The 25,938-nt window shown below is 40.9% G+C and overlaps 1 protein-coding gene across 3 annotated transcripts in view; it reads left to right on the top strand.

Moving 5' to 3' along the window:
- Positions 1 to 535: 535 nt before the first annotated feature.
- SOS1 (SOS Ras/Rac guanine nucleotide exchange factor 1) overlaps positions 536 to 25,938 on the top strand; it is a 43,749-nt gene continuing 18,346 nt past the window's right edge. The window contains exons 1-9 of one of the 3 annotated variants that reach the window (XM_010411060.4): positions 1,342 to 2,024; positions 3,413 to 3,708; positions 9,481 to 9,606; positions 11,847 to 11,978; positions 12,548 to 12,712; positions 14,139 to 14,348; positions 14,803 to 14,946; positions 16,711 to 16,821; positions 16,931 to 17,029. In XM_010411060.4, the coding sequence (XP_010409362.2) occupies positions 3,670 to 3,708; positions 9,481 to 9,606; positions 11,847 to 11,978; positions 12,548 to 12,712; positions 14,139 to 14,348; positions 14,803 to 14,946; positions 16,711 to 16,821; positions 16,931 to 17,029 (1,026 nt within the window). In that variant the 5' untranslated portion in view covers positions 1,342 to 2,024; positions 3,413 to 3,669. Of the gene's footprint in view, positions 647 to 1,341; positions 2,025 to 3,412; positions 3,709 to 4,702; positions 4,784 to 9,480; positions 9,607 to 11,846; positions 11,979 to 12,547; positions 12,713 to 14,138; positions 14,349 to 14,802; positions 14,947 to 16,710; positions 16,822 to 16,930; positions 17,030 to 25,938 lie in introns of those variants that run through there. The other 2 variants (XM_039568747.1, XM_010411059.3) reach the window with 2 other exon arrangements.

Here is a 25,938-nt window from a genome sequence, read left to right as displayed (position 1 = left end):
ACAGATCCATCTCTGTGTGTCCCGGACAGATCCATCTCCCCGTGTGTCCCGGACAGATCCATCTCCCCGTGTGTCCCGGACAGATCCATCTCCCCGTGTGTCCCAGATCCCGGGTCACCGGCGGTCCCAGCGAGCGCCCGTTCGCCCTCCCGCCGGCAGGGGGCGCGCGCGGCCGGCCCGCCGCTGGCGTCACTTCCGCCTGGAAGGCCGCGACCACGCGTGGCGGGGCGCAGGCGCGGGGGGGCGCGGGGCGCCGCCGCTCCGCGCATGCGCCGCGGCCGCCGACGGAGCGGGCGAGGACGGGACCGGGGAGGCGGCGGCGCTCGCGCTCCGACCCCGCCCCTCGCGGCCCGCGCGACCCCCGTCCCGCCGCGCGCCCCCCCCGCCGCCCCCGCGGCCACCCCCGCGAGCCGGGGCGGGGAATGCGGCAGCCGCCGCCCCCCCCCGCCGCTGCGGGCCTGCCGCCCCCGCCGGCGGCGGGGGAGCGCCGGGGCTCCCGCTGAGCGCCGCCGGCCCTCCCGCGCGGCTCCCGGCCCGCCCGGCCCGCCCCGGCGGCACCATGCAGGCGCAGCCGCTGCTCTACGAGTTCTTCAGCGAGGAGAACGCGCCCAAGTGGCGGGGGCTGCTGGTGCCCGCCCTCAAGAAGGTGAGGGGCGGCCGGGTGCCCGCACCCCGGGGGCCCGGCCGCGGGATCGGGCGGGCCACGGGGCCGCACAGGGCTCCCCGCGCTCCGAAAGCGGCTGCGGGGCTGCCTGCCGGGGGTCGGTCGGCGCCGTCCCGCAGGGCAGGCGGCTGCTTCTGTGGGTGCCCCGGCGCGGAGGGGCCCGGCAGCCGCGCTGGGGCGATGCTCTGACAGACGGAGCCGTGCACATAAAAACAGTGTGATGGACACGCGGGTGCTGTCCCCCCTCGGCCTGGAGGGAAGCGGGTGGTGCTGCTGCGGGTTTCTGCTGGTCTTCCTTGGTGACACGACTGGGAATAGGGGGGGGATTGTTATGAGCAACTCCTGCGAGAATTTTGGTTAATTAGTGTTCGTGTCTAATGGCTTTTCGTTAACCTTCTCTTAGTTTAAATACCTTTTTGCTGAGAAGGCTTAATCAGGACAAACTAGCAAGTCTTGCTCCCTCAGGATGGTGAGGCTTGTGCCTGTGGCGTGGAAAGAATTTATTCGGAAGAGAGGACAAAATAGTGAGGGCTCCTCTTCCACTTTTTCAGCCTGAGCCCAGAAAATAGAATGCGTAAGAAACAAGTTTTCTGACACTGTTACTTGAACTGGCTTCAGATTGCAGAACTTCACGCGGTTTAGTCCTGCACAGCAACACTTTCTGAGTTACTGTCTAGTTACAGTGATTAACTGCAACGCCTTCGTGAAAGGCTCCTTCCTAGGGCTGGTTGAGAGGTCTCAGGTGCTGCAGTTGTACACATTGCAGTATTTCTTTCTAATTTCCTCTTGCAATGTATTGCCTCTCTTCTCTGGAGATGCTCTTTGAGGTCTCCAGCACTGTGTGACTTTGTCCGGTTCTTGGAAGTCTTTTGCTTGTCTCATCCATAGCACGTGCTGTTAATGTCTTATCCCTGGATAGTTGCTTCCTTGAAACTTCACTAACCACACGACTCACTTGTGGTGCTTGTAAGCACTTGGACACCCATCCACCTGAAGCCTGCTTGGAAGCTGGAGCTACCCAAGGTCCCAACCACAGAGAGCTTTTTCCTTTGGAGGATGGTTTATTCCATGATGGAGCGAATGTTTGTCAGATTTGGAAGAAGTCTCAGTGCTGACGACTGGAGTACAGAGAGTGAGGATTCAAAGCAAGCAAGCCTTAAAACTTTGGAATAACTTGTGACATCTGACATGCCAGATTTCTTCCCAGTGGACAAGCCATTCGTGAAGTCACCCTGCATTAAAGATGCTTCCTGAAGGAGTTGGATGAATACTGCAGTGGGAAAAGGAATTCTGGAATCTGAGGTCAACAGAGAAGGCCAATGAGGACAAGCTACCAAAGATGACGAACTGGCCCTGCGAGGTATGGTTGTCCTGGTTTTGATGTCCTCTGCTCTGTTTCTCATTGTGGGTAGAGGGTTGACAGGAGTCAAGGGGAGTTAGTTCTGAAGGCTTCACACTGAAACTTGTAACTGTCTGGCAAATGTTGACTCTTTTGACCTCAGCTTTTCATGAGATCCCCACCTGTTTCCTACCTTCGCTCAGGCTGTTGCTGCTTACTACTGCTGTTTCTGTAAAGATGGAAGTAAAGAATCTGTCCAAATTGTCACCAGCTTTACTGAAGAGCCAAATACTTGAGTTACAGGAAAACTAAATGGCAGATGAAATTGTTAAATTACTATCTTATTGGCTTCTTCAATAATAGAGAAACCATATAATGTATTTTCCTAACTTGATAGAGGTACAAATAGTTTTGGGTAGGGTGTTTTGCCCTGATAAAGGCCCCTAAAGTAATGAAACCTGTCACGGGTGGTGGGTTAACCCATGAACAGCACACTGCACTTGCCTCGATAATTGTCTGTCATGGTTCACAAGGCAGGTGCAGCACTGCAGTCAGTGACCCCTTGGGTAGCTCACCAAGACCCGAGCTGTACCCACAGGCCAGCACGTGGGACTGATAAAGTGGAGAGGGTGGCAGCACATCCCAGTGGGGTCAAAGGGCAGGACTGTCCTGGAGGGAAACTGGTGCCTTGTGACTTTGCTGAATTGCCAGAGCATTGCTGTCTCAGTAGGAGTCACATTTTTGGAAGCTCACGTACATCCTATTGTTGCTAGAGGAGAACCTTTCCTTCACTTCTCCCTTAGCTGACCAGATGCTGACACTCATTCTCAGATAGTGACAGCAGCTGAATGCAACCTGAAACCAGGTGGATGTAGAGGCAGAATTGTGATGATTTCCTGCACAGCTGGAATTAGACTTAATAGTTTGTGGAGACCTGTGTTGAATTAATAGGTCCAGTGAGGAGAGTGGCATTTCAGTTAACATTGTAGAAGCACATATACCAGGATGGAGTGTTTGCAGCTCTTGGGGAAGGCTGCCACACGTGGACTGAATCATTAAAATGCCATTGCCCTTTTGTAACTGTGAGTTGGCTTCTAATGCAGAGCTCAAACTACAGCCTTGGGATTGCTTTCTTAAAAAGTAGGTGTTGTTGAATCATTGCAAATAGTTTTCTTTTTCCAGTGAATTATTTTGATTCTTTTTTTTATCAAGCAGCAATCCCAAGAATATAGAGTAAGAATAAATCTCTTCCTACATTAGGCAATTCTTAGGAGACCATGCCTTGTGTTTCATTAGACACGAACCTTAGCAGTAGAGCTGTATTTGCTTTGAACAGCTGCATTTGCAAAAAGCAGCTCTTGTACCACTGAGATCATAATGCAATCCCTTTTCTTCTGATTCTTCTTCAGATGCTGTCAAGACAGGCTCCAGTGCACTCAATTAGGAAGAAAATGATGTCAACTGAGATTCTTCTCTGCCTGGTCACAGTTATTTTGAAGCTGCAAAAGAGGAGTGTTGCAGAGATCTTTGTTTGCTGGCTAAAGGCAGTAATCATGGTGATGAGGTACAAGAAAAGGAAGAAAGAATAACAACAGGTGTCTGAAATTGTAGTTGCAAGGATGGACAGAAGGTGAGATGCTGGGGCTGAAGATGAAGGATTCAAGACATGCGAAACACCAGAGGTCTCGGATACCCAGAGATGGAGGTACACAGCTTTTAATGCACCTTGGAAAACAGACTCAGAAGGGACACCTGCCAAGTGATGCCACTTCCAGCACTGGTGTTCCTCTGCTAGTGAATTTCTACACTTTATTCTGGTCATAACCTTTTGGATAGTTTTTCTTGAACATCATTCCTTACGACTTATCTCGTTGGCGTAACTTGTTCTTGGAGTCAGAATTTCTCTGCATGTGTATGATGCTCTTGTTCCCTGATCCATTGGTTTTTGCAGTAGGAAGGAAGCATGTCATCCTTACTGATGGATACCTTAAACCATTTGATGATGGAGAAAAAAGAATGTCCTGCTGTTTGCATACCTCAAGTTGTTTTGAATCAGTTGAGCAATTAACCCGGGGTACTGCTGGAATTTGTTGTGGTCAGAATGATTGGACTGGTATGGCTTGGCAACTGAAGGGATTTGCTTCATCAGTTAAGGAAACTGTTCCAGACAGTGTGCTTCCAGGAACTCCATGTGTTGTCTAGTCAGTCATCCAGACCTTTTGTGGAGCAAAAGACATGGGAAAAGCTGCTTCAGTGACTACAGAGTTCTCAGGAAGCTGTTGCTGACAAAGATATTTCTACCTGATTTTTAGTTACCTGGCACTTCCAAGTGATGACAAACCAGTTGCCTCTTGCTACTTGGAATGTCACTTCTTACTCTTAGCATTGCTTCATACAAGATGTAGAGCTTTCTTAATTTCTGATCACTTTGGGTCTTCAGTTCCTCTGATGGCTGTGGAGGATAAAGCTAAGAACATCCCAGTTCAGCAGTTCAAGTCTTCACTGCATGATTTTTTTCACCTGCTCAGTGGAGCAGTGTGGTACTGCTGCCATTCTGAGACATCAGCAGAATGTTACCAAAAATCCGACTCCTGCCTCCTTGGTGAATTGTTGCTGAAGTGTGCATCCAGGACATTTGTATTTGATTTAATTTACTGTATTTTTAATTGATCAAGGTAACAAAACATGGTCAGGGTTACCAAATATCAGCAGAGATGTACAAGGATAGAAGAAAAAGCTTTTTAAGGAGTGCTGACTATAAGAATGCTCATCCATGCAAGGTATAACAAGGTGTTTGTCCTGGAGTGTTTAGTGATAAGCTTGTCAGTGTTTTTTTAGTTACTGAGGGAAAATAAAGAAAAGATATGTTGAGTAAAAATAAGAGTTACAGCATTAGTGAAGACTTTTGAAGGTGCTGAATTGAAGAAAATTCTACCGAATGATCTCCTCTGTTGCCAAATAATTTCTACTAATAATCCATTGAATAAACTGCAAAGGTTTAGAAAATTTTCGGTTTAGAAAACTACTTACAATCAGTCAAGTTTTATTCTCTCTGATAGTGCTTTGGAGGGTGGCTTGGCCTGTTGTATCATTACAAAACTCCTTCCATGATCAATATGATGTGGTAAATACGATGCTTTTTTCCCTTTAGACCCTTTTTTACAAGCCCTTCAGCTGCCACCGGGGCAGACTGGCAGCATAGCCCGTGCTCAGCAGTGAAGCACAGTTGTTCTTTAGCAGGAGCTGTTTTTTGGATCATACTGTGAGTTCTTGCCAGAATCCTGGTACAGGGGTAGTCTATCTGTAACTCGCAGTTGATGCTTCATTTTTATTTCAGTTTGTTACATAGCTTTAGAATTGTTTCCTTTAGAATTCCTTTAGATTCGTTTCCTTTTGTTATACTGTTTCCTTTGTTATACTGTTTTCTGAAGCTGCTGGAGCTTCTGTTGCTCCTGATGGACTCAGGTCAGTTATTGTTCTCTCAAAGCCTCAGGATTTGTCTGGTGTGTTCTGTACTTAAGAGAACAACTGTGAACCTGATTGTGTTGATTGTTAATGATGCTTTAGGAACATAAAGCTGGTGTTTATGTAACGTGAAGTTGCTTTAAGAAGTGTCTGGAGCCAGGTTTTTTCATCCTGAATTGAAATTTTTCAGCTTGTAAGCAACCTGTTAGGCTTTTTCTCATGGCCACTGAGGAAGAGGTAACTGAAAACTGTTGCTGAGGATGTGAGGTTTAGTATCAATCAGATTGTTAAATTCACTGTGTCTTCCTTTCTTATCTATTATCAAACACCTCTTTCTAATGCAGAACAAGCTGCTGAGTGTCAGTCTAGACTGGAGTTGGGGTCATCTTGTGACCAGCCTATGAGTTGTGCTGGACCTGCTGGAGACCAAGCTTTCTGTGTAACCTGAAGCTGTTTGATCTGCTGTCCTTTAAATGAAACGTTTCTCAGGGTTTGGTCTAAGTTCCTACTGCTTCCCATGAGGCTTGTGGGAATGTTTATATTCTAATTTATTATGTAGAGTTTGGGGAAAAAAATGGTTTGAGAAGACTTTATGTAAAATAAGCTGCTATGGGTTATAAAATAAGATCAGCCATATTTATCTTTGTATTATACATTAATCACTTTCTTCTTTGTTGTTGGTGTCAGTGACTTTTTCTGCCAGTTTAGATTTATGGCTGCCTAATTTTTAAGCTCTTGCTGTTCCTGACAGAAATTCTTTGCTTTTGTGCATTTTAAGGGAAGAGGACAAATAGGCAGGGGGGAAAAAAAAAGCCAAGTGTTCATATTGTAGGATTTTCTTTAAGTGTTACAAGTCTTTTTTTTTTCAAGCAGGCACTATTTGTCTCTGCTCGTGTTCTTAAGCAGATCCTGAAAAGCTGTTCAAGAAATGCTGGCTCTGCTTATCTTTAAATAAAGAAAACCCTGGTCATTTCTCTTCTGAGAATTAGCAAAGATTGAGAAGATTGGATATTCAAAAAAGTGAATACATGAGTTGAGTGGAAACAGCCATGGTGGCAGAGATTTGTAGCTGATGTAGATTGCATTTGCCCATTAGAATTGGTTGGGGTATTTTGAAGAATCTAAGCTTCTTTTAAAAGTTTTTAAGCTGCTTTTTTAGTAATTTCTCTTATCATAAGATAGACATTTTATTGTGTGTGTAGGAGGGAAGGGAATGGTTCTGTCATTATTTATGGGAGAGGTTAAATGTTTAGATAAGAATCTGATCTAAACATCACAACACTTCAGAAGTTGTTAGTCTGTTTTTATCATGTGTATTCCTAAGTAGTATTGAAGGATCTGGTGGGATTCAAGCCATACTCCCCTTTTTCAAGGGTGGTAAGGCAGGGTGGCCCACATTTTTTAATTTAAAATCTGAGATGACTTTATGAGAAAGATGGAAAGCCCCTGGTAATTTGATCTTCTCTTTTTTTTTTGAAACTGATCATGTGACGGTTTATGCTAACAGATGTTCCCATTTCTTGTCTTCTCTTACTAAATCTTGCATCTTACCCAGCCTTGCATCATGTCTCAGATAATGAACTTGGGACTTGAACTGAGTACCCTCAAGTAACACTCTGTCATTCTCAGTCTGAGCCTTTGGGTACTAGAGAAGTGCAGATACTGAAATTACACATTTCTCTGACAATTGTGCGCCGAACTGTGCTGTACTTTTCCTTGTTAGTCTGGTTGTTTTCTTTTGTTCACTTGTATGACTTTGAACCCTGACTGACACTAAGTGTCACGTAGCAATGAAGGTTATTTACCATCTACCTAATATAGATAAGCTGTGCTGGCAAGCCAGTGGCACCTCATGATGTTTTCTTCTGCCAAGGTGGATGTTCTGTTAAAGTGGAGCTCAGCAGTGGCCTTTGAGAAGGATGGCGTCACTGTCCCAAAGAGAAGTGCTTAGGGAAAATGTCTGAAACCTTTATCTCCTGAACTCAGAGTAGGTTATCATTGTTGACTCTGTTTTGGCTGACTGTGGATAATGTTTCAGGTTATGGCCTGATGTGGTATTTTTGTTTGTTTGTTCTTATTCCTATAGGCTCTGTGTTACAGACCAAAGGAGTTGTAATGAGGTTATTAAAATCTGGTCTGTTTTCTAAGTAAAGGAGAAAATAGAGCTGCTCTTCATCACTCCAGTTCATCGTGCTCTGTATTTTTACTGTTGAATTGACTTGGTAATTTAACACTTCTTGAAATACAGAGTGCTGGAGTATGATATAGGGAGACTGTAACACAAATTTGTTCAGTTCTACTCTAAAAAAACCAAACATGAAAGGCAGCATCTTCCAGACGGCTCAGATCAGCTCTGCTCTTTAAGAGAACACTTTGGCAAGTCTGTAATTTCTGGTGTTCAGGTGTTCCAAGCTGGTACAGTATTTCAGATGTCAGTGTTTGAATTGTAAATAATGTTTGGGACTGCCTGGCATGCTGTTATTTGTGTAGCTCCACAAATACACTCTGTAGCTGTGCGTAGCGAAGTTCTTAGGAAAAGTGAAACTGTTGGCATAATCAAAATATTTGTGTTAGCTAGTCAAATGGAGAGAAGTTCTTCTGTTCTATTTTTGCCAGACTGCTTTTAAGTTTAAAAAGCAGTGACTTCTGGAGGTGTTTTTTAAGACCTGCTGAATAAGGGTGTGCAATCTGCAAGAAGCCAAACGCGTGATCCAGCGTATTTGAATCTCAGCAGCAGTTAAGTGAGCACCAGGAGTATGCCCAGACATGAAGCTTTCAGACTAATGAGTGCCTTAGCAGGCAGGTGGATTTCTGTTTGAGGCTGTTGTGTGTTTGAACTTCATAACATTCAGTTCTTGCTATAACTGCAAACAGGAATTAAAACTCAGGTGTGAAATTAAATAATTATGGCAGCATTATTTGCATATAGACATGGGTTTAACATTTGGATGAGGCAGATTGTTGGGGTTTGCTTCAGTTGTTAGGCTCTCGTGTTAGTGATTGAGAGAACTGGAGGCATTTTGAGTTGTGTGCAGGGGAACAGTAAAATGATGAAATTGGGGCTTGACAGATGCATTGCGAAAGTCAGCAGTCCGCTTGCTCTGGCATAATATTTGCCATCGGTGTAGGACTGAGATTAAACTGTTTAAGTTCTGAAGCACTGAGCTTTGTGTACCTGAAATTTAGGATGGTTAAAACTGTGCTATTTTGTGAACTACAGAAGTGCAAAGGAAAAGTATACTTGAGGTTGCAGAAGTTAAGTGACAGTCTGGAAAAAAAAAATGGGAGGAGCAAGGGGGATTGTTCCTTGTTGAATTTGCACCAGTAAGAAATTAGACACACTTATGACATACAAGTAAACATATGGGGACCGAATTTTCAAAACCTCTCAGCTGCCTCTTAATGCCAGGACAACACTGTGGCCTTTTTTGAAGTGGTTTTTTTACTACAGAGGCTGACATATTTTAAAAAAACACAATGGAAACAAACTTCTAAGCCAATCTTACGAGTGCTAACTGAGAATGGTTTAAATAATTTGAAACAATAAATGCTGCTGAAAACGTTGTTGTTTCTGTAGTGTGCTCTGTGAAAAATGTTCTGTATTTCATTATTATAGATTGTGGTGAACAATGGCTTTTCAAAGGAGGAAACACCCCCCACTGCTGAAACCTCTTGTAAAAACAGTGATTTAAGAGCTAGTGGAGAGATAAGTATATTCAAGGGCTTTAAAAGTTTTCCTAATTGCACTACTAAGCACAGTTACTAATTAACCATTTTCTTGACATTAAACATAATTTATAGTGATTTGAGTACGTAAAGCATTTGAGATTGATATTTCTGTCAGGTGTGAGTGTTTCACCCAGGTTTTTCTGATGGGCCTTAAGAAAGCTACATTTTGGATGGGATTTTTCTGGGCTGTTTGGCTTGGGTTTTGTCATCTTCTTTTTGCGAGTAAAGCGTGTGTTCTGGGGAAGAACAAAACTCAAAGCTTGAATTCTTCTCTTTCCTATAGGTTCAGGTGCAAGTCCATCCTAAACTTTCCTCTACTGAAGATGCATTGCAGTATGTGGAGGAGTTGATTCTTCAGTTGTTAAATATGTTGTGTCAAGCTCAACCAAGAAGTTTTCTGGATGTAGAGGTATAGAGAACACTTACTACAAATCTTATTACAAATAATTTGAACTATTACACGAAAGCTTCTATATTAATTATTTCACAATGCAAAAAGGAAAGCAGTAATTAATGTATCTTTATGTAGCAGAGCCTTCTGCATAAATCTGACTGATTTATGAGTTCCCTAATAGCTCATTTTCCTATCAATTGAATTTGTTGTTCAGTGCACAGCAAAAGTATCTGAGCTGGTTTACTTTTTAATAGATGGTGAGTGTAAATTTTGTATATAAAGCTGACTGGTTCCTTTCAAAAGACCTTTTTTCCCCCCACTGATACTGTATGTAAACTACAGCTGCTTAGTCTGAAGCTCTGTGCTGCTTTCTCAGCGTGGTAATTTAGTCTGATATACCCCCTGCTGTCCCAGAAATTAAAACAAAAATAGTTCAGTCACTTTTTCAGAATGAGTTTGGAAACACTCCATTCCTCCTTACAGAGACCTGGTCTCTTACCATTGCCTTTTCAAAGATCTACAACCTCTACTGCTCATCAGAGCAGCTTAATGTGTAAGAAGAGAGGCTGAGCTGAAGAGTTTTTCTGTCTGATGAACAAATTAGTGAAGGTGTATCACTTAAGTTTGTAGGACCACGAATACCTTGGTAGCACTTTGTGCTTAACCATGATTTAAAGACTTTGGTGCCAAACTACAGACTCTGTGTGCTGAGTGGCTGTTGGTTTCCAGTGCTTGGGGCCAGGGCCTGTGCCAAGTGACTTCTTCGCATTCAGAAGAAAGTGGACTAATGGCAAATAAAACCTCACTAACAAAAAACCCTTAAAAATGTGGCTGTCTTAGAGCTCAAGATTCATGAATTTCATCCCTCCCCTTCCGTTTTGAACACTGACACCCCCAGTGGTGTTCCAGTGTCCCCTTTAATGGCTGACCTGTTTTGCAACATCATTCTGGTCTGGCAGCTCAAGAGACAAGAGGTCTGGGGAAGGTTGTTTAATGCTGTTTTAAACAACGCTGACAAAAAACTCGACACAAAGTGTTGTATATTATGAGTTTTATGGCTCTGAAGATAGAAGAAATGCAAGAAATAGAGATGATCAAGCAACTGCCATTTACCCCCTTGGTGTTCATGCACAATGATGCTGTCTCTAATTATATGGTCAGACACATTCATTTTTCCCCTGGGACACCTTCATTGTTCAGTCAACAGACTAGACCCTTTTAGGGGTGTGAATTGTTGTTAGTGGATCAGAGGTTTTTTTTGGTAGGACCTCTGCTGAGTTATGAGGGGGGAAAAAAAAAGCCTGCACTTTGAAAAGTTGGGTATTACCTTTACAGAATAGTCTTCTGTCTTTTTTTTTTTTTTTTGCTAGAAAGTTTCTGTTTGTGTACTTTTTCCTGTACCAGCTCTCTGTAAGTGGTCATTAACTTCATCTTCCTCATTTCATGGTTACTCAAACAGGAGCCATATTTACGTAAGTGAGCACTTGCAACTGAAACAGTCAGTGGGAGCTGTGGTCTGAAAAAATAAAATGTGAAGTTATGTGAGAAAATGAATTTCTGGCATCTCTGAATACCAGGGCTACAAAAAAATGGTGAAGCTTTTGAACCTCCATAGACCTGTGTGTGAGTTCCAGCAGGAGAGTTGTTCAGTGCATGGGGGTGTGCAGGTGTCCTCAGGCACTCTGACTGCTGGAAGGAGGAAATAAACGGGGGAATATCTGATCCACCTGTAGACTGAAACTGGTTTAGAATATGTGGGTGCTGTTGGAGATTTTCTTCTTCTGTTATGTTCATTGTCATCATCAGAGCATTTTGCATGTGTACAGGCTAGACCATGTGCTGATCAGTAGAGGTAAAACAGGAAGCCTGTTACCATTTCATTCAGTGACCATCCTGTGCAGGGAATAAAGCGCTAGGAGAAAATGTAGTCAGGTATTTAAACACTGAATTACCAGGCATGTGCACAAGGGAAGCAAACTGTGCCTTCAATGGCAGCTTAATTCTGGCATTTCTTAAATTGTGAGCATTATATAGTTCTCTGATAATGATACCCTGAAATATCCTTCTGAATGTAGTGCGCAGCATGTACCAAAATGATAACATTTTCACATTTTGTATAAGCTTTTATAGTTGAAATACAAAGATCAGCAACCATTTCTTTGTTGAATAGTAGAAGGCAATTTTATAACATAGTTACATTGCTGAGATCATTCAGATGGTGCATTTACCCTTTGGTCATGTTTTTTTGTCTTAAGGATCGTGTTCAAAAAAGTTTCCCCCATCCTATTGATAAGTGGGCAATAGCTGATGCCCAGTCTGCTATTGAGAAGAGGAAACGAAGGAATCCGTTATCTCTTCCGGTAGAAAAAATCCATCCCTTGTTAAAGGTAAGCAGTGATGGAATCTTGCGTTTAGAATGCATTTAGAGGTCAACCCCTTTGTTTTGTGTAATTTCTGTGTGCTGCCTTAACTGTGAACTAGAAGAATTAAGAGTATCTGTTTGTTGCGTAGTTCTAAGTGTTCCAATCAATGGAATATGTTCATTTTTCAGTTAAAAATCGGTCAATTCTCTTTTGGACAAACAAGGCCAAGAACCTTGTATACAAGGCCATGTATAAATTTGATTGTTCATGTTTCATTTTGCATGACGAAGAAAACACTCAAGAAACTTGTGGAAATAGCCCTAAATGTTTAAGTGAGGGTTTTGGGACAGTTAGTTGGCTCTTGGCACTTCCACAGTTAATACAGCAGCATCTCCAGTGGCGCTGCATCTTCCCTAGGCCTACACACTCCTGTGTTTCTATTCCTAAAATAGGCTGTGGATATGTGGTGAATCTTTATTGAGTAGGGCCTTGAGCTTGTTTACTGGTTTGAGTTATAATTGACAGTGTCTTGGTTCATCAGCTGAGTAACAGTGGAACGCTTTTTTTTTTTTTCTTTTTTCTTTCCTTTTCAGGAAGTTCTAGGCTACAAAATTGACCACCAAGTGTCTGTTTACATAGTAGCAGTATTAGAGTACATTTCTGCAGACATCTTAAAACTGGTTGGGAATTATGTGCGCAATATAAGACATTATGAGATTACAAAACAAGATATTAAAGTAGCAATGTGTGCTGATAAGGTAAGCCCAACTCTGGTTTGTCATGTTAACAAACAGCTAAAGCTGTAGTTAAATTTTGAGAGGACAATGTCTTTTTCTTGGTGTGTATATGGAATGTTCTACCTTCTAAGAAGAAATTAGTGTCATAAAATATGGCTCCAGTAATGGAACAAAACTACCAGAAAGCTAAATGAGCTTACAAAGCTCTTGCTTGTACTTATTAATACTTAAGTGTCTCTTCTTCTTGGTTGCACCTGCCTAATGTCAGCAACATGTGAATACTCTAAAAATTACTGTGAAGCACCACTAACTTAAGACTGTATTGCGTGTAAAAAGTAGTGTTTCAGTGGGTCAAACAAAACACTCATCTCCTTAGCATCTCAGCCCAATCTTCCTTAGTGGTGAGACATGAGCCTGGTGAATAGAGCCTGGAATCTCCTAGCAATGTGCTAGAGCTGTATCTGTGAAGGAAAGTTAGAAATTGGGGGGTTTCCTTGAATACTTGGATTATTCCTTGTAATTTCCTACAGTAGTGATGCTGTAATGTCCCATTCCCCAGAATTAGTTAGGATTCTCATTTTAACCTGAGTTCCATGTACCGTCACTGACTCTGAAACATGAATCACCTTCTGTTCTTAGAGCTTCAGAAGTGAGGCTTAATGCAAAATGTCCTGCATTGCTCTTCTTTTAGAGAGTCATTGTAATGACTCCTGGCTCACATACCACATTTGGAAGAAGTGTTCAGTGATGCACTTTTGTTGAGAACTTTAAATTATTGATTGCTTGTGTTTGGTAAAACCTGCTTGGGGATGAATTGGGACCTCTGGTAGTCAAAGTGTTTAGAGTTCCTGTTGTCTGTGTAATGTGAGGGCTTTCTGAAGCTGGTGCCCTTCCTCAAGAGTTCATTTTAAGAAGAGAGCTCAGTAGTTAAGGACAGAAACTGGGCCATGTACAGTCTGTGGACAGGCCAGTGTTCATTGCAGGTAGATCACAGGGTTCTGAGCATGATCATGTGTGACTTCCTGATAAAGCTAAAGCTGAAAAGCCAAGATGCACACACCTTTTGATTTCAGATAGTATAGTGTCTTCAGAAACTTAGTGCACTGCTGATTCAGAGCAATAGAGCACAGCTAAATGCTAATTGTTTTTGTGTACTTCACCTTCTAAAATTGTAATTGATTTTAGGACCACGTTCTTGGAGAGATGCCTGGATTGGTCTAAGTGACTGGGAGTCTTCAGAAATTGCCACTGCAAATAATGACTTGCAAATTCATAGCAATGGATATTGCTTTTGTAATGCTCAGCTGATTGCAGAATGAAAATACATAAATCTTACTGCTGCTAAGTCTGATTTCATGGGAATAATAGGTTTTCTTTATTGGGAGCTCACCGGTCAATCTTGAAAAGGGGTTCTCACTTTGTGGATTTCCCTCTCTTTGCTGTCTAGGTATTAATGGATATGTTCCATCAAGATGTAGAAGATTTAAGTGCACTAACTTTATCTGATGAAGAACCCTCCACCTCAGGGGAGCAAACCTATTATGATCTAGTGAAGTCATTTATGGCAGAAGTTCGACAATATATAAGGGAACTGAATCTCATTATCAGAGTTTTTAGAGAGCCATATGCCTCCAACTCCAAGCTGTTTTCATCTCATGTAAGTATTGTACAAACCACAAACACAAAAAGTTCCTACTACAATATCTATAAATATAGATGGATATTTCTGGAACTTACTTGTTGTTGAGTTTCATGTATCAGGAGTAGAGAAAGCACTTTTCTTGAGTTCTGAAATGGAAATAGTAAAAGAGCACTGGCAGGTTTTGTAGGACTGTGGGAGAAACCTTCCCATTTACTTACATTCGTTTACAGGCCTGTAATTTTTAAGATCTGTCACTGTTCTTTGCCATGTTTGAATAATGTACATTTTATATATTTATATATGTGAATTACTTTTAAAATTCGTTTTATGTTCTTACATAAATCACAGAAAAAGTGTATTATAAAATGATTGTAAAATCTTGTTGTGTTTAAGGCAGTTCTTGACTTTCACATCATAACAGAGTAGCTTTGCACATTTGACTTTTGTCTTGTTTTGTTGCTCTTTGCAGGATGTGGAAAACATATTTAGTCGTATATCAGACATCCATGAACTTAGTGTGAAGTTACTGGGTCATATAGAGGACACTGTTGAAATGACAGATGAAGGTAGTCCTCACCCACTTGTAGGCAGCTGTTTTGAAGATATGGCAGAGGTAAGAGTATGGGATTGGGGGGTTTGTTTGGGGGTTTTTTTTGCTATTCATATGTATTTTAATACTTGCAGTTAGACCTCTGTTCCAGCTGAGATCTCTTCTTGAGATCTCTTCTTTCCAACCCCCCTATGATGAAGGGACTGTCCATTTTTGAGCGTGCTCTTATCTTTTTAGTCTCTAAATCTCAGCTTTTAGGGTGGCTGTTTAGAGAGCAGAGGTGAAAAAACTCAACAACACTGATGAGGAGGTTCCTGTAAAACTAGAAGCTGGTCAATCTCTCCTCAGTCCCTGAGAAGATTAGTAAATCTTTCTGGACTTTGCATCCAGCCATGTGAAGGACCAGAAGGTGGTTGGCAGAAGCCAGCACAGGTTTCCAAAGGACAAACTATACCTGACCAACTTGGCTGCTTTCAGAGAGATGGCTGTGTCCGTGGACTAAGGGAGGAGCAGTTAATATCTCTTATCTGAACTAAGCAGGGCCTTCAGCGCAGTGTCGTAGTGTGGGTACAGCCATCCTGGTGAGATGCAGCCTAGCTGGTTGAGTTGTACAACATGGGCAGTTGGCTGAACTGTCAGGCTTTGGAAGGACTGTTATCAGCAGTACAAAGGGCACCTGGAGGCCAACGGTTAGTGGCATTCCTCAGGGTTTGGTACTATTTAATGTCTGTATTGATGGTGTGGAAGGAGGTCTGCTTCATCTAGTTGGTAGGTGCTGCCAAATTATGGGGGGACACACAGGAGGACAGAACTACTTCTTGTGGAACCTCACAGGCTGGAGAAATGGACCTATGAGAACCTCCTAGAGTTGAGTAAAGGCAAACATGGAACTCTGCACCTGGGAGCAAACAACCCCATGCACTGTCTCAGCTGCCTGGCTGAGGAGCAGCACTGCTTGCCAGGGCTGGGAGATCCTTGGGAATCGGATGTGAAGGTTAACTGCCTCCTGAGTTACATGAGGGAATGTGTAGCTGGCCGTTCTGTGTAGAACTTGAGACCAAATCTGGTGTACTGTGTCCAGTTTAGGGCTTTCTGGTACAAGATAGGCTTGTAGTGAAGGTTGTCATGATGACTAAGGAGTTGAGGCCCACGATGCACAAAAAGGGTTGAAACTGCTGGGTTTGTTGACTCCTGAGAAGGCTGAAGTAGGAGATCTTATTGCTGTCTTTAGTTACCTGAAGGGAAGGTATGAGGATGGCCGAGGCAGACTCTTCTCAGTTGAGGACTGTGAGATGAGTGAGAGAACACGAGGATTGTAAAAAGGTTAATCCTGATCAGATACCGGGAGATGGGGGCGGAATTTGCAATGAGAACAACTGAGCATTGGGATAGGCTGCCCAGGGAGAAGTTTTGGTGCCTCTGTTCTTGGAGTTAGAACTCAACAGGATGAGACCCTAAGCATCCTCAGCCAGCTTGGATGATGGATCTGTCTTTGGCCCTGAGGTAGGCACTGCTTTGAGCAAAGAGTTGGACCAGACTTCCAGAGATGTCTTTTAGACTGATTTAATCTGCGAGTCTGTGCACATGAACATATTGATTCTTCTCTATAGCTGTTTTGGAAAAAGTAGAAGCAGAAGAGTCTCTCCTGCATAGGATATATATTTTCTTTTGAGAAATGTGGAAATTTAGCTGTTAAATCAGTTTTGTGAACTGATGGCATTCCTGCCCATGGCAGGGGAGTTGGAACTACAAGATCTTTGAGGTCCCTTCCAACCCAAGCCATTCTATGATTCTGTGATTGTAAAATTATTCTGTATCTCTTTTTAGGAGCTAGCATTTGATCCATACGAATCATATGCACAAGATATTTTGCGACCTGGGTTTCATGATCATTTTCTAAGTCAATTATCAAAGCCAGGAGCAGCATTTTATTTACAGGTAACTTGCCTTTAAATAAGACATACTGTTGATACTATTATTTTAATTACACTGTATTGTTGCTTCAGTACATGTATTGTTTTAAGACTGAAACTTATTTTGTTTCTAGTCAATAGGTGAAGGCTTTAAAGAAGCTGTTCAGTATGTTCTACCCCGGCTGCTCCTTGCCCCTGTTTACCACTGTCTTCATTATTTTGAACTGCTAAAAGTAAGAATATTGTGTCAATCTGATGTGTTTGGTTTTGGTTTGGGCTTTTTCATAATTCTCAGTGTTAGGTATCAGAGCTTTGTGTGCTCAGTTAGGTGTAAAATCACTTACTAGAATGTGAATAATAAAGCTGCTATGTTGAAAGAAAAGCAGGCTATGTGCTCTGCAGGTGCATGCTGTAATTAACTGAATATCAGCTGATAATGATTTCTGTTGAGTAATCTGTCAATCTAGAAAGCAATAGAGATCTACACACTCGTATTTTTGGTATGGTTGTTTCAACAGTGCTAGGAGATGATGGCACATGGCTGTATTGTAGAAAATGTCCAAGCCTTTCTCAAGCTGTTACTTTATAAATTTGAAATCACAGCAAGATTCCCCTTCAGACTTCATTTCATTTTAATAAAAGCTTCAGGGTTCTTGCAGTGCATGTCCCATGAGGTTGTAAAGGTGATATCTTTCCTTCAAAGGGAAGGCTTGGTTAATATTTGTACTTGGGCAATTTGTAATTAGACCTTGCATTGATAGGGCAACAGTAACATACACATATAAACATAATAGCTGCAGAATGTTTTTCTGGGGCACTTATCAGTATTCAATAATGAACTTTAAGGAGTGTAAAGCATTTTGAGGAAAACTTTGCAGTAGAATCTTCTTTTGGGCTTAATGGAAATTCATGAGGCAGTGTTCCAAACAGCTACTTACAAATTGGATATTTGGAAATTTGGATCAGAAATAAAAAAAAGAAAACCAAAAACCATAACAATTTTTAAGAAAACTGTGTGTGTTTCCTTGAATGTTTGGTTGGCTATCTTTAGATAAGCCAGTAGCTCATCTTTGAGCCTAAGTGTCTACAGTTTCATCTCTGTTTTTACTGACTTAGATCTACATGTACACCTTTGGCACATAGCTTGTCTTATATAACATGCTTCTTGAAAAATTTTGGGATGTGTGCTTGGTCTGTTTGTCTCATGGGTTTGGTCTGACTTCAGACATCTTTAAAATATTAAGCATTTCCTTTCATGACAGTCCACTGGAAGGGAGGTTTGGCACAGCTTGTTTGCATTTTGTACGATAAAGACCTGCACAGACATAAGGTTTCTCTGCTCATGCTGTTATCACAGTCTCAAAATGCAGTACTGAAGGCTTTGCATACTTCCATGTGAACGTGGCACTGTATTACCTAATGGACAAAGCATGAAGGATTAATGCTGTCTGACACCCAGGCATCCTGCCTTGCTTCTTGCCCCTAGCAGTTTTAGGGGGGAAAGGAAACCATGTGTGCCTATGGAATGGGGAGCAGCTCGTGTTCACCTTTTCTAGGGCAAACTGGAGTCTAAGATAAGCCCCACTCCAGAAGTTTATCAGTCATTTTGCAACTTGTGACCTCTGCTTTATGAAAAATTCTTCTTTTCACGTGCATGCTCTACACACACACACACACACACACACACACACACACACACAGAGACACAGATCCCCTCTACCCTGTGTCAGTCTGCTATTGGGCTGGATTTTATTCTGCATGTAGTAATAACCTCCCGGGTTTTCTTCCCACCATGGTGCTCATGTCACATTTTAGTTGGACACCTGTCACTGTGGTCTGTCAGCACACACATATTATGTACACAAAATAGGCAGTGATGGATAATAGGTGCACATGAAGAGGGATATTATTTCTCGTGGTAGCATCTTCAGCCGTCAATGTGTACATCAGTGTGCACTCAGCAAATGAATCCGTGCCTCAAGTAGTCTTTGCTAGCAGTAACATTTTCTTCCTTATATCTGGAATCTTTGAACAGATTCCAGCTTGATTTTTATCTGGCACAGAAGGATATTGGTGCAATTATTTAGCCATATCATGCTGACAGTTCCTCTGATACAAGGTTGTATTGAAATCTCTTAGATGGTAAGAGGCCTGATTTAGTGATTGCAGGCATGTCTATGAATAAATCAAGTTAAAAATGCTATGAAATTGGATCTCTTGTTATGAAGAGATATAATGTTGGCAAAGTGGCATGTGGAAAAAACATTTGGTTTCTCTTGAATATAGATATGCTTAAGGATAGGGAGGTTAGCATTTATCTCTGAGCTGTGTTGTATAATGTTGCATTTTTTGAAGTAATTCTTTAAAATGCAGTTCAGTTACCTTCTAACTATGCAGACTACAAAAAAAAGGTAAATTTCTATTTACCAAAGGTTATCCCATTTAGAAACTAAAGCCCTCCTGAAGTTGGACAGGGCACCAGGAATGCACAAATGCGTATTCTATTTTTAGCTGAAGCTTCTTGCTGTTACATTTTTGAGTAATTAGCATAGGACTAAGACCTGTGTTTTCCTTCAACCAACCTGAAAGTCCCCAAACTTTTATATAGTAACTATTTAAAATAGCAGCCTTATGTGAAACTGCACTTTCCTGCAGATGTTCAGATAATAAATGAACTTTTCTAAATCATAGAAACATAACTATGGCCTTTATTAATTGAAGAAAGATGTTTTCAAGACCTTTGAATTGAATTGGGCACTGTTTCAAATGCTGTACATTTGTATGCATGTATGGTACTCTTTCATTGGGTAAATAGATTACTTTAAAATTCTTTTTATTCCAAGTAGAAATGCTCCAAGGCATATATAAACTTTGCTTAGATGAAACAGTGCATTCTGGGAAACAGGAGAGCTTGATAGGGTTTTTGGTTGGTTGGGATTTTATTAAACCAAGCACAGATTTGAGTCCCATGACTTATGAATGGTAACCTATAATCTCTCTGCCGATATATTTTAATTGGAATTCTATTGATAATGTTCTAAAAATCTCAGGATGCTTTCATTTCACAGCAGTGTGTATTAAGTTCTATTTCTTTTTTTTCAAATGTTCTTAGATGATAGGTAACTTTTCAGGCTTTACTGACTGGCAGTTCAGCTCAAGTAGAAATACCCCTCAGTTAAACCTATTTGTTTTCCTCTTTCACCATGCTAATGGTAAAAATAATAATTCTGGTTTGGCAAGGCCTTTCAAGATGATAACCTCTCCTTTTCCTAACCTGATGGTATTACATTTGTTACGTGTTGCTGAAGAAGGCACAAAGCAGTAAAATGTTGGTTCAGGACTAGAGTATCTTAAACTTATCCCCTAAGTTTCTTGCTATGTGTTGTATTGGACAGCACATCCCAAACTATTTTGGGCTTTGACTTCACTTTGATTCTCAGCCTTGTTTCACCCAGGGTGGTGTTCCAGACTGTAACAAATTGAGTGAATTTGGTTTGCAATCTCATGTGTAAGTGGTGTAACCCAGCCCAGGGTGGAGCATCCAAGTCTTAATTAGTTGAACTTTGTCAGTCTGCAAAGCTTTTACAGTATCTGCAATTATAGATCATTGTCTCACAATACTGTCTGGACTGCTTATCTTCAGTATCAGCACTGTGATTAACAGGTTCTGTTGCTTTAGTCAATTCTCAAAGTATCCTTTAATTACTGTTGAAACCAGTAAATCAGGGATTTGAACCAGCTGTGAATTATTTTAAGAAAGTATTCACTTAATGTCAGCAAAAGATTTTACTTTCTGAAATCATATTTTCTTCAGTGCTTCATTCCAAAGACAGTAACTTGTATGCACAATACAGTTGGAAATAAAATAAAAAGCAGTATTATTGTTTTACATATCTTTGTATATGTAACTGCAGATGTGGATGACTTATATTCACTGGAGATAATGTGCAGTTCTAGGTTTCTGTGACAGATGTAGGTCTGTCTGTTGAAGGAAACGTAGCTTGACCAAACTGTTGCTAGTGTGTGATAAGGACTACAAAGTGTATTTGGGTGTTTCTTGGGAGGAAAAGCTGGGGTGATGTAAAATTTGGTCTGAAGTCTAAGAAGAAGTTTCCTAGAATATGACAGTAGTTGAAAAATTTAAGAAACTTCATATTGTTAATCTAAGACGACTTGCATTACAGCTGGAATGTTGTAAAGGTTCAGAAGTTGTGTCATGTGTAGAAGCTGGAGTTGATACAGCCAGGTTAAATGAGGTTCTGTATTTATTTCTTGCTCATGGGGTTTCATTGACAATATTTCTGTTTCTTTTCTCCTTTAAGTGCTAGTGGGTTTATGCCTTGAGTCAGCTGTGTTCATCAGCCAAAAGGAAGAAGCTGATAGGGGAAAATAAAACTTTTTCACACATTTGTGTGTGTGTGTGTGTGTGTGTGTGTGTGCAGTTTTCCCAGAAACTTGGTTATTGTTAATTGAACTAATTGGTCCTTAATTTTCTTTCTAGCTGTGGCACTCTTTGATGTATTTCCTGTGTGTTTGTATCAGATGAATCTATGCACATGAGTATCACTTAGTTTGCCAGTGATTTATGTCATCTGCTGTGGAGTTGTAATGGGGCTTCATGTTTTGCTTTATAGGGTTTTTTTCCTTATACACAGGATGTATCTGGGCTTTTGAGAAGCAGATGTCTCTTTCCAGGAAATTTTCTAGTAATTTCTAATAATGTCCTTTCCTTTCTAAATAGGTACCTCTGAGAATATTTTTTTTCTATTATCCCTCTAAAATTGCTTTTCTGAAAAACTGGATAAAATCTAACAAAAGTGAGCATAAAATATTCCTTGTGACCCTTTGCCGTACAGTCCTCAGTGGCACTTGAGCTGTGTCAATCAATCTGCTGCTGGACCTGTGACAACAAATGCTGTACTTCGATGTCACAGGGCCAGACTTCTTTGGGAAGTCAAATGAAGCACATCCTGAACTCCAGACCTAGACTTCACTTAGACTTAGCTGTAGGGTGCCAAAGTCCTGTTCCCCAATCAATTTTCTAGAAACACCCGCGTGGCAAACACTCCATGGTCCTGTGGGAGTTAGAGGAGCTGTATTGTAACTGATCTGTTCTCACTTTTCAGTGGCTGCTGTTAATGATGGTAGAGAGCTCTTTAGCTTCCATAGCCAGCAGCTTGTGCTGAACACCCAAGGCCAAGCTGTCATGAAAATGAATGGCTGTTACAGGAGCTTGCACAAATTTTGGTCCTTTTTTCTCCCACTAAATAAAAGTTTTGACACAATCCATCGAGGATTGAATGTTAAGAAGCTTATTTTAGCTGGGATTTCCAACTCCTAGTTTTTGTGACTGTGGCAGTCATGATTAGTCTCTGATACACTTGTATTGCTGCATAGTCTTTTAAAAACAATAGTTTATTTCCCTGTCCTCTTGTCCTGCCACCTTCTGTACAAAAGGCAGATCCTTGGAGAGAGGTAGTGCTATGGTTGAGACTTCCATATGCTTGATTTCTTCAGTGGAAATACTTCTGGATGTGGAGCTGTGGATTTAGTCCTACTGCCAGCTTTCTCTGTGTCTCTTATAACAGTGGAGGTTTATGTTTTTGGTCAATACTTTGAGATACTCAGTGGAAACTGATGGAAATAGGAAGGAAATAACAAACCCAAGTGGAACAACAAACTCCATTCATGGTTTCTTCTTGTCACTGTCTGTTTCATTTCACTTCATTTAACTTGCTGGTTTTTTACTTAGTCACCAGGATTCCTCTTAAAATCAAAGGGTTCTACCCCTGCTTCCCAGAATGATCTCTGAAATTGTGAATTTACCTTATGTAGTGTTCAAACATTCATAAGTTTCTGTTCAAAAATTCATACGTTTCTATCCAAACATAGAGGTGTTATCCAGTTTTACTTACAGCCTTGCAAAATTTTCTGGCAAAGATCAGACTTGAATTGTGTCAAAGCAAAAATAGTGGATTTTAACCCACTTTGGAATTACAAAAGAGGAAGGGAAGATGTTTTCAAATTGCATTGTCTTTACTTTAATGGAAAATTTGGGGGAAGACAATGGAAGACCTCAGTTACAAGTGTGGAAGCACATAGGTAAATATTCTGTGATATTTCAAATACTGATCTAACTAAATGTTATGAACTAAATTATGAGTTTTAAATTTCTAATGTATTCTGCAGGTCTGCTAATAGTGATGAGACAAACCAAAGTGACAGTAAGAAAGAAGAGAGTTTCAGAGCATGAAGGCTCTGGAAGGATCTGTGTGAACTTGTACATTTGTTGCAGAAAGGTAATGATGCTGCTGTGAAGGAGACATCAGCATATGCAAAAAACCCAAACCCCATATTTCTGAAAAATACAGAGCAAATGGGTTTTCTGTAGTTGGAGAAGTCAAGGCCTCCTATAGGCAAAAGAGCCATTCCCAGTAATTGAATGTAAAATGCATAAATGGCTGCTAGTGGCCTACAAAAAGTCTGAATGTTTAGGAAATAGTTTTGTGAGAACATCAAAGAAGGCATTTGAAAAGAAGGATTTGCTTTTCTATCCCTTCCTTGGTGAAGGAGATGCTGAGTGTGTAAGTTAACATTGATCACACACATTAATCCCTTCCCAGCTGCAGAAACTGAGAGCAAAATTGTACCTCTTCCTGCTGAGCAGACACCAGGGGAAACACTTTGCAGGGTGCAGTAACTCTTGAGCAAACCTAATCTGGAATATGGTCTCCTGACAGGCTGTACCCCTTTATGGGAATGCTAATGGCAAATTGACCAAATGAGAAACCTGTTACAGTAAACTGAATTGTTGAATTGGTGAAACATCAGCTGACAGACTTGTGTAGTGTATATGTATCTGAATGGGTCTTCCTGACTTTTCCTCAGTGTCATCCTGATTTGCAAAATGGCACTTCAGAGTAGTGTAATTGAATTCTGAAACAGAATTACTTTCATTTCTCTCTCACACACACACTCCTTCCCAAATAAGAGCATTCACATTGAGCAATCAAAGTAGCAGTTCCTTAAATTCACATGTTTTTCAAGCCAAAATGTTTTTACATTTTTGGGCTCAGATGACATTTGATGTAGTTGACCTTTCAACATATGTTTAGGATCTATTTTAAGGCACATAGTAAAGAGGTGAAAAAACAAGGAATCTTGTACTAAAAGTTGAAATGCTTCTTGTTTTCCTCTGTTTTAAGGCTTTACTTGTCCAATATGCTTCCCAATGGGTTGATCATCTTTTATATTGTGAGTTAAACTTAATGTGAAATAAAAGATGAGGGCTTTTTATCTTCCATGTCTTTTAAAATGTACTTCTGAGAGAATGCTGAAGGCTTTTTGTCACTTAATTACCTGATATCTGGGGTTTGATATTTGATGTGTGCAATTTTATGTAACATTTTAAAATTAAACTGAGAAGTCATAGTTAAACTTTGAGTGGAGAAAAGGTTTTTGTCATTGCTTCAGTAATACATTGTTCTGTTCCACTGTCAATGCAACTAATGCTCTTGCTGTAATGTAGATCTAAATAAACAGAGAACTGTATGAATATTTTTACTGCACTGTGCTCAAGATTGTCTTGAATTTATATGAAAACAAAATGGCTTTTCAAATTTCAGTGCATTGAAGCTGTGTGTGTATGTTCAGGAATATGGCATGTGGAGTTTCCTTCAAGGTTCAAGTGTGAGGTGCTTTTTAGTTCGCTAGTGCATAGGGGTTCCCTGCAGTTGTCCCCATTTACTATCCCAAATGATTTCCTGATGCTTTTTAAAAATTAAAGTTTCTAGATATGAGAAAACTTTCTTTTGTCCCCAGTATACTGCTGCTTTGGGCTGACTCTTTTATTATTTGTAGGAATTACAAAAAGTCAGAGTGTGCTCTCAGGTATCTCTATGCTATTGACCCATCTGCCAGGATTGTTTTATGGCAAAGTGCCAGCAGATCTGCCTGCCTTTGTCAGAGCAGAAACCCTGTTGATTTTTATTCTTGATTACAAAATACTTCTGTCTTCTCTGTATTGAAGCTGTGGTCTTGATTCCCAGAGGAATTGGGGAACTTGCAGTTCACAAATTTCAGTGGTTAGACTCAGAATAATCTTCTAGGAAGACACAAGTCTAGGTTGTGATGCAAACACTGAAGTACAGACTTTATATCCGTCGTGACACCTGTGGGTATGATTGTATCTGCATGTTCTCATATGTGTTCTCTATGATATTTCCAGAGAGATGCTTCTCTGACTACCATAGTCTAACTGTGCACTGCATGAGAAGGATTTCTTTTCTATCTCTTTGGAATTTATAAATGTCTAATCCTTGTGTTATGCAACAGGTAGAACAAAATACCTTGTCTTCCACTTCTTGCTATCTCTTCAGAGCTTGTGGCCTAGAATGTAGAGTACTTTCTTTTTATTAGAGACTTGCCTAGCAGTCTGTTTTCCAAGTTTGTTTTCCTGGAATGAACAGGGTCCTGTGCCTGTAGTATTGTGAATCTCGTGAACTATAAGCCAGTATTTTCTCATAAGATTGTTAAAAACCACAATATCTATAATACTACTGATAATCAGAAGTCTGCACTTCTTCACATACTACTGTAGTATTCTTTATAGTATGTAGTGCATTTTCTGAAAAAAAAAAAAAAAAAACCAAAAGCAGATAAACGACCCCAAACCCAACAAAAACCCCACCACCACGTGCTTAGTATCTCCCTGGTTTGTTCATTAGGGGGCACTGCACAGCTGTAGAAGAATGAGTGGGATTTGCAGAGAAACTTTCTGGGTGCTTCCCAGTGATGTTTTACTTTCCACCTTTTCCAAACACTGTCCAGGGCAGTGTAAGATGAAATCATTGTTGTGATTTACACTGAGTTCTAAGTCTGTTTTTGGTAATTATACAGTACTATGCTGGAATATAAACTTCCAAATTCCTGTGTCCAGAGAAGTGTCTTCATAGTAGTTCAGAGTACTACCTGATTTGCCATTTGTGTTGGTGTTACACAGAAGAAGACACACATTTCTGTACAGCAGTTTCCAAATGTTAAACCTGGAGCATAATTACACTCACTGGATTTTGATTTAGTTTCTATTTGCCATTGGAAATAGGGTTAGTCCCAATGGATCCTGATGGGAAAGTATTAACCA

This window comes from Corvus cornix, chromosome 3, assembly GCF_000738735.6.
Source record: "Corvus cornix cornix isolate S_Up_H32 chromosome 3, ASM73873v5, whole genome shotgun sequence".
Taxonomy (NCBI): Eukaryota; Metazoa; Chordata; class Aves; order Passeriformes; family Corvidae; genus Corvus; species Corvus cornix.
Note: the sequence above shows the minus strand (reverse complement) of the source record. Positions and strands in the feature narration are given on the sequence as shown.